General features: G+C 42.0%; 1 protein-coding gene across 1 annotated transcript in view; it reads right to left on the bottom strand.

Annotated features, from left to right (window-relative positions):
- Positions 1 to 3,318, bottom strand: part of LOC109539329 (myeloid differentiation primary response protein MyD88) — a 9,940-nt gene extending 6,622 nt beyond the window's left edge. The window contains exon 1 of the mRNA XM_019907008.2: positions 2,961 to 3,318. Coding sequence (XP_019762567.2) covers positions 2,961 to 3,091 — 131 coding nt within the window. The 5' untranslated portion in view covers positions 3,092 to 3,318. The remainder of the gene's footprint in view (positions 1 to 2,960) is intronic.
- Positions 3,319 to 8,675: the final 5,357 nt, after the last annotated feature.

The raw sequence follows: 8,675 nt of genomic DNA, 5'->3' as shown, positions 1-8,675 counted from the left end.
GAAGTTTTGTGTATATTGCAGATCACATTTAGCGCGCTTTAAACTTGAGATTTTGCCAACATTTTTGCGAACTTTCAAGCTTCCAACCATTTCTGGATAGAAGTTACAACGCCTGGAACAAGCGAACTACCAACGGGATTTCATGCAAGTTTTCAGCATATCAAGAAAGAAGCTTTTTGAACATTTACGGCAAATTTCAACTCTCTACATACATCTGGATGATAGTTACGAGGTCTAGAAGTGTCTTCGGCTTCTGGATAGAAGTTACATAGTCAAGAACTAGCCACAGCCCAATTCAAATAAGGAAAAACATTCAGAACATCAAGAATGAAGCTTCTTAAACATTTGTGAAAAGTTTCAACTCTCTAACTGCATCTGGATGGAAGTTACGCGGTCTGGAACAAGCAGTCAACCAATGACATTTTGTGTATTTTGCAGATCACATTTAGCACGCATTAAGCTTGAGATTTTGCCAACATTTTCGCGAACTTTCAAGCTCCCAACCATTTCTGGATAGAAGTTACAACGCCTGGAACAAGCGAATGACCAACGGGATTTTATGCAAGTTTTCAGCATATCAAGAAAGAAGCTTTTTGCACATCTATGGCAAATTTTAACTCTCTAAATACATCTGGATGAGAGTTACGAGGTCTAGAACTGTCTTCGGATTCTGGATAGAAGTTACATAGTCAGGAACAAGCCACAGACCCAACGAAAATAAGGAAACATCTTCAGAATATTAAGAATGAAGCTCCTGGAACATTTGTGGAAAGTTTCAACTGTCTAACTGCTTCTGGATGGAAGTTACGCGGCCTGGAACAAGTAACCAACCAATGACGTTTTGTGTATATTGCAGATCACATTTAGCGCAACTTTAAACTTGAAGTTTGTCCACATTTTTTCAAAACTTCAAACTTCCAACTAATTCTGGATAGAAGTTACAACGCCTGGAACAAGTGAACGACCAATGGGATTTTGGCTAAATTTTTACCAAATCCCGAAAGAAACTTTTTGACTATTTATTGAAAATTTCAATTGTCTAATAACATCTGCATGGAAGTTAGACGGTCTAGATCCAGTCAGCAACGTTTTTGCGAAATTTTAAGCTTTCAACAACTTCTGGATAGAAGTTACAACGTCTGAAACTAGTGAACGGCCCATGAGATTTTATCCAAATTTTTAGCACATCAAGAATGAAGCTTTTTGAACATGTCTCGAAAATTTCAACCGTCTATTTACATCTGGATGGAAGTTGCAAGGTCTGGAACAAGCCAAATACCAACGGAATTTTTTCCAAATTTTTACCACATCAAGAACGAGGCTTGTTAAACATTTACAGAAAATTTCAACTGTTTAATTACATTTGGATGGAAGTGACAAGGTCTGGAACAAGTAACCAACCAATGAAGTTTTGTGTATATCACATGTCACATTTAACGCGCATTCAAACTGAAGTTTGGCTTCTAACTACCTCTGGATAGATCTTACAACGCCTAGAACAAGCAAACTACTATAGCGATTTTATCCAAATTTTCAGTCCGTGAAGCACAAGACTTTTTGAACTTTTACATAGAATTTTAAATGTCTCATTTCATCTGGATAGAAGTTAGAAAATCTGGAACAAGTGACCAACCAATGAAGTTTTGTTTATCTGTCGTATTAAACGCTAAATGCACATTTTAAACTTGAAATTTGTCCACATTTTTCGAAATTTCCAACTTCCAACCAATTCTGGATAGAAGTTACAACGCCTGGAACAAGCGAACGACCAACGTGATTTTATTTAAATTTTCAGCACATCAAGCTTGAAGCTTTTGGACCATTTACCAAAATTTTCACCGCAAAATCTGCTCCTGGATAGGAGTTTTGAGGTCTGGAACAAGTGACTCACCAATGAAAATTTGATCAGAGATCCATTTATATTTATTTAGAGCGGTTCAAGGGCGAAGTGTTTCCAACCTTTCTGCAAATTTTCAAGCTTGCAACTACTTCTGGATAGAAGTTACAACGCCTGGAACACGTGAACGACCCACACGATTTGACCCAAATTTTCAGCACATGAAAAATGAAGATTTTCAAACCTTTCTGGAAAATTTCCACTCTCTAGCTACTCCTGCTGCTGGATAGAAGTTGCAAAGTTTCCAGGGCTTCGCGATCGAGCGGTCACTTGTTCCAGGCCCCACAACGCGCCTCTGGAACAAGTTAGAGCAGTGAAATTTCGTGTGGATGTTGAAAAAGCTCGAGCCTCCCAATGCGCAAAATGCGAATTGCGTCCGATCAAAAATGTGCCTTTGATTCGCTACTTGATCCCGACCTTGAAACTTCTGTGGGCAAAAGCCTGATGAGGGCCCCGATTCGAAACGTTCACTGTCCATTGAGGCAACCATGCTCGTTCAATTGCTGCAATCGATCAGACTCTCAGTCGCTTGGTTTATGGACAAATCATTGTTGAAAAATGCCTGGCAAAAATAACCGTCTGGCGGATAAATTCATTGGGAAATCCTGATGATGCCCCCAATGCGAAACTTTCCTCACCCATCGAAGCAACCAGCGCCTTTCTACTGCTGCAGCCGGTAAATACTGGAAATGTTCGGTTTTGGGCCCACCAAACTGCAGATCCCCAGAGGGTAAAAAGGCTGCGTTCCGCAACTCCACACTGTCGGCCACCCTTTGCACAAAAAACCCCCCCTGGAGCCAATGGGGCTGTACGGGGGCTCCCAGGAGCCCCAAAGTGAGGCACTGAACAGCTCAGTTGCTGGGCAACTGAGCCAAACGCCCCTTGCAGGGGCCCTAAGAGGTAAAAGCTGCGTTCCCAACTGGCCCAAACGAACGCCCCTGGCGCCGTTGTTTAGCACAGGACAGCCAAAAAATTTCACCCCTGCCTCCTGGCCCAAGGGGGCACACAGTGGGGCCCTACCAGGGCCCCCTGGGGCTGCGCCCGTTTCGAGGTTAGCACTCACCTGGGCACCCCTTTGTCGTTGGGCAGCAGCTTCATGGGGTTGAGCAGATTGGACAGGGTGGCTCTGGTCGCAGCCCTAAACACCAGCACCGTGTTGTTGCCATTGTTGTTGTCCAGCTCGGGGGGCTCCATCGCGCTGACGCTTCAAAAGGGGGGCGAAATCCGGGACTACCGCAAGTGCGACGCCTTTAAGGGGCTCGAGGGGCGCGACATGCCGATCAGGTGCACTAAACGACCTCTTCGAAGAAGATTATCACGAAAATTGTTTTCCTAATTTGAAAATTACTACTAATTGACATGACATATGCACGGGCCTAATTGACGGCCGACAGCCGTCATGCTGTCGAGTGTCATTCCGGGGCCCTAAAAGGCGTTTGCTTAACCACACCGGGTTGGCCCGCGTGACGGTATGGCCATCTCGCTCCGCCACACGCGTTGGGCCGGCTGGCGGTGTCGCCCTCTCGCTCTGTTGCACTGGGCGGCATTGAAAAGGCGATTTGAATAATTTGTTTTCGGGGTGACTCACGCCCGAAACACGGAAGAACCGATGAGGAAGAAAAAGATAAAAGCGACGGTTAAATTATGGAAATGCGAGCGATTAGTAGGCAGTGGCGAGGTCCAGCAGACAGATCGGCACCACGGGGCACCTGAAAATTAATCAATAAATAATGATTAAATACATAAAATAAATAAATGCGAATCAAATTGTCGATTCGAGGCAGGTGTTGAACCATCAAAAGTCCGCCTAATGGCTCATGCAAGTCCTCAACTCGAGTGACACATGCGGTGTTGTCGGACGGCCGCAAAAGCGCGTTTTTCCCTTAATTCGCCAATTAAAACGAAAGCAAATTAACAGCGCAGTCGATTTGCGGCAAAAAAATCAAAACTAGCCGGCAAAAACCAATTGAGTCCACGCATAAACAGCTGAAATGTTTCGGCTATTTTTAGCGCAAACATCATCATGCAGGGAACAAGCGAAACATCAAAAAGCGCCCGCCCGATTCACAATAAATCATCGTGGATTCGGGTTAAACAGGCGAATGTCGGCCAGATGGACGAGAAAACGTTTATTTTCAAATTGCAATAAATTAATTGATTGAATCAATTAGTGTGGCTCATTTGCGTAATGGGTTGGTTGAATTGGGTGCGTGACTCATCGGCGTGAAAATTTTTAAAAATTCGGCAAAAATTCGGGTTTATCTAAATTGCGCCGGCATGTCGAGAATGGCATAGAATGGGACTTCCTCTTTCCAATGAGCCCTGCGGCGGCCTTCTAGAGCGGCTGGTTTGAGAGAAATTATTTTTTTATAGTCGAGTGTCAGGATGAATAGGCCAGCTTTGCGCGAGAATTTGAAAAATTCGTAAAAATTTGGGTTTTTTGAAAATTGCCTCGCCAGTTTCAGGCTAATATTGAACAGAACCTTCTCTTTCCAATGGGTGTGGAATCAGTCTTCTGGCTCTGCCAGTTTGGGAGAAATAATTTTTTTAAGGTGGGGCGGCAGTATTGCGACGTTCAATTGCGCCACTTTTGCGTCAGATTTTGAAAAATTCGTCAAAAATTGAGTTTTCTCAAAATTGCGCCGGCTTGTCCCGACTAGCATAGAATAGGATCTTGTCTTTTCAATGAGCCTAGCGGCAGCCTTCTAGGTCTTCTAGTTTGGGAGAACTTATTTTTTTTAAGTCGAACAGGCATGAGTGTCAGGCTCAATCGGGCAACGTTTGAGACAGGTTTTGAAAAATTCGTGAAAATTCGGATTTTTTGAAAATTACGCCGGCATTTGGACGCCCGAATAGAACGAAATCTCCACCTTCGAAGAAGTCTAGAACCAACTTTCTGGATCGGCTAGTTTGAGCTCAACAATTTTTTTTAAGCCGGGCGGCAGGATTGGGAGGCTAAAACGCGCCAAATTTTGAAAAATTCGTCAAAATTCGGATTTTTTCTAAAATACTTTGCGACTTACAGCAGACCATAGAATGCAATCTTCTCTCTCAAATGGGTGTAGCGGTAGCAATCTGGCTCGTCTAGTTTAGGAAAAATTATTTTTTTAAGTCGGGCAGGCAGGATTGTCAGGCTCAATCGGGCAACGTTTGCGACGGGTTTGGAAAAATTCGTTAAAATTCGGATTTTTTCAAAATGACGACGAGATTTAGAGGCTCAAATAGAATGAAATCTTCACCTTCGAGCAAGTCTAGATCCAACTTTCTGGATCGACTAGTTTGAGCTCAATACATTTTTTTAGCCGGGCGGCATGATTGAAAGGCTAAAACGCGCCAAATTTTGAAAAATTCGTCAAAATTCTGATTTTTTCAAAAATACTTTGCAATTTATAGCAGACCATAGAATGCAATCTTCTCTCTCAAATACGTGTAGCGATAGCATTCTGTCTCGTCTCGTTTAGGACCAATTAATTTTTTATGTCGGGCAGGCAGGATTGTCAGGCTCAATCGGGCAACGTTTGCGACAGGTTTTGAAAAATTCGTGAAAATTCGGATTTTTTGAAAATTACGCCGAGATTTGGAGGCTCGAATAGAACGAAATCTTCGCTTTCGAACAAGTCTAGAACCAACTTTCTGGCTCAGGTAGTTTGAGCTAAATTTTTTTTTTTAACCGAGCGGTCGGATTGTGGGGCCAAAACGCGCCAAATTTTGAAAAATTTGTCAAAATTCAGTATTTACTAAGTTTGCTTTGAACTTTTCAGAATATTATAGAATGGAATCACCCCTTTATAATTAGATTAGAGCCAGTCTCTTAAGCCGGCGAGGTTTGGAGAAATTATTTTTTAAGCCGAGTGCCCGGTTTGTGCCATTAAAACTCCCCAACTTCTACGCTCGTTTTGGAAAAATCTGTAAAAAATCGGATTTTTTCAAAATTCTTTCGAGATTTCCCTCGAAGCGTAGAATGGAACTTTCTCTTTCCAACGACTGCAGAAGCAACTTTCTAGGTTGGCTGGATTCGGAGAAATAATTTTTTTAATTCGGGCGGACAGGATTGCGAGGCCCAATCGAGCAAGTTTTGCGCCAAATTTTGAAAAATTTGTCAAAATTCAGGTTTTTTGAAAATTGCTACGAAGTTTCCAGAATACCATAGAATGACATCTTCTCTTTCCTGGGAACATAGAGCCAGAGATGTGGAGCCGCTTTTTTGGGAGGTGAAGGCTTATGTGGAAGCTAAAACGCGCAACTTTTGGGCCCGATTGGAAAAATTCGTCAAAATTCAGGTTTTTTAAATATTTTTTTCAAATTTCCAGCATATATAGAATGGAGTTTCCGCTTGCTATCGCATACAGAAGCAGCCGTTTGGGTAGCGCAGTTTAGAAAAAATCATTTTTTTTTAACCGGGCGACAGGATTGGGAGGCTAAAACGTGGAGCAATTTCGCAAAATTTCTGAAAAATCACCAAAAATCCAATTTTTTCAAAATCGCGCCAGAATATCCAGCATGGTCTAGAATGGGGTCTTCTCTATCGAGTGAATGTAGAAGCAACCTTGTGGGTGGGCCGGTTTGGGAGAAATAATTTTTCTTAAGCCGGGCGGCAGAATTGGGAGGCCTGAACGTGCTTCTCATGCACAGAATTTTGAAAAATTCGTCAAAAATCGGATTTTTGCCCATTCACTTTGAAATTTCCAGAATAATATAGCATGGAATCGCCCCTTTTTAACCAGGTCAGAAGATGCTTTCTGCTTCAGCTACTTTTAGAGTCAGTAATTTTTTAAAACATGTTGGCCGGTTAGTGGGGCTTGAACTCGCAATTTTCGTGCCAGATTTCAAAAATTTGTCAAAAATCGAGTTTTTTCTAAATCACTTCGGGATTTCCCGAATAAAATATAGTGAAGTCTTCTCTTTCTAACGAGAGTAAAAGGAACTTTCTTGGTCGGCTGCCTGTAAAGAAATTATTTTTTTAAACCGGGCAGCTGAGTTTTCACAGTCAACCGCGCTTGATTTTGAAAAATTACGCAAAATTCGGGTTTTTCCCAAATAACTTCCGGTCGTCTAGAATAGCATGGAATGGAGTCTACTTTTTCGAAGACGCACAGAAGCAACTCTGTAAATCGGTTAGTTTAGGTGAAATTATTTTTTTTTGCCTGCGCGGGATGTTTTGCGGCTCTTGTGCGCTTCGTTTTGAAAATTTCGTCAAACACCGGATTTTCACGGATTTTTTGGGACTTTTCCAGCATGGCATAGAATGGAGTGTTCTCTTTAAAAACAGCCTAGAAGCATCCTTCTACGCTGGCTGGTGTTGGAGAAATTAATTGTTTAAGATCGGGTGACAGGATTGTTAAAAGCACCAGCGCAAAAGTCCGGGAGATTTTTAAAAAATCGTCAAAAATCCCATTTTTCGAAAATCAATTCCAAATTTCCAGAGTACCATAGAATGATATCTTCTCTTGCCAACAAGTCTAGAAGCGGCCTTCTAGGCCCAGTGATTTGGGAGAATTAATTTTTTTAAATCAAGTCGTTCACCGTGTTATAATAAACCACGTAACTTGGACTTGGGATGTTCAAAAAATCGCCAAAAATCATCTCTGAACTGGAGAAAAACCGAAATTTCTCCAAGGATAGAATGGAATAGCGTCTCTCAAACTAACCTAGAAGAAAATTTTCAGAATGTGCCATTTTCGAGTAATTGATTAATTTTGCACCAAATGAAACCAACAATTGACAATGAAAAATCCAGCCCAATTGCTAGAATAGCGGAAATTTCCTGATGATGATCGGGAATTCGAAACGTTACGAAACCATAGTCTTTAACTGTTTGTACTTCTGGAAGCTGCAAGGCTGAAACTGTGCCGGTTTTGCACCAAATAACCGAAAAATGTGGCGTTGCTTCAAGGATCGCTAGCACAAAGCCTGATGATGACATGAATTCGAAACTTTCAGCATCCATAAAGATGGCTATGCTCTTTACACTGTTGCAACTGGTAAGTTCCTCAGATGTTTGGTTTTGCGACAATTAGTCGTCAAAAGATGACCGAAAAGTGTCTTCCGACTAAAAAAATCGTTGCAAAAAGCCTGATGATGGTTTCAAGCCGAAACCTGCAGGCTCTGTAAAGGAACCAGTTGCCCCGTCCAACGCCGACTGGGATGATCGGGCCAATGTAGTGAATTTGTGGCAAATCAGTGTCAAACGTGTTGTTGCCAAACTGGCGCAGAAAAGCAGCTAACTTTGGAAATTCCTGGAACAAATCGAGATGATGGCTCAAATTCGAAACTTTCTCCACCCCAAGCGGCAACTATGCTCTTTCCATTGCCACCATCGGGAAGCATGGACTTTGTTTTGTTTAGCTGCAATTAATTATTTTCAGGGCATTTTCCAAAAATTTGCCAAAAAATAGTGCTCACTGAAAAATTGACTGGGGAAAGCCTGGTGATGGCCGCAGCTCGAAAATTTCCCCCTACAAAGAGAAGATGATTACTGACGGTTTTGACAAACTATTTGACAAGTGCGTGGTTGCCAAACCCTCAGGAAATACTTGGATAAGATGTAAAATTCCCAAAATAAAAACCTGATGATGGTCTGAATTCGAAACTTTTCCAGATATTAGAAGACGAACTTCTCCTGTCAAAACCACAACTCGGAAGCGGAAATTTGCCCAAATTTTAGTAGCAATTAAATGGAGAACGTTCAATGGCAAAAACCCCTATTGAAGCTGATCAGGTTTTGAAAATTCGCAGTAAAAACTCTGATGATGGCCTGGATTCGAAACTTTCCACGTCA

The sequence above is a fragment of the Dendroctonus ponderosae genome, unplaced genomic scaffold, assembly GCF_020466585.1.
Source record: "Dendroctonus ponderosae isolate FM_Combo_2020 unplaced genomic scaffold, Dpon_F_20191213v2 Dpon_F_20191213_12, whole genome shotgun sequence".
Taxonomy (NCBI): Eukaryota; Metazoa; Arthropoda; class Insecta; order Coleoptera; family Curculionidae; genus Dendroctonus; species Dendroctonus ponderosae.
Note: the sequence above shows the minus strand (reverse complement) of the source record. Positions and strands in the feature narration are given on the sequence as shown.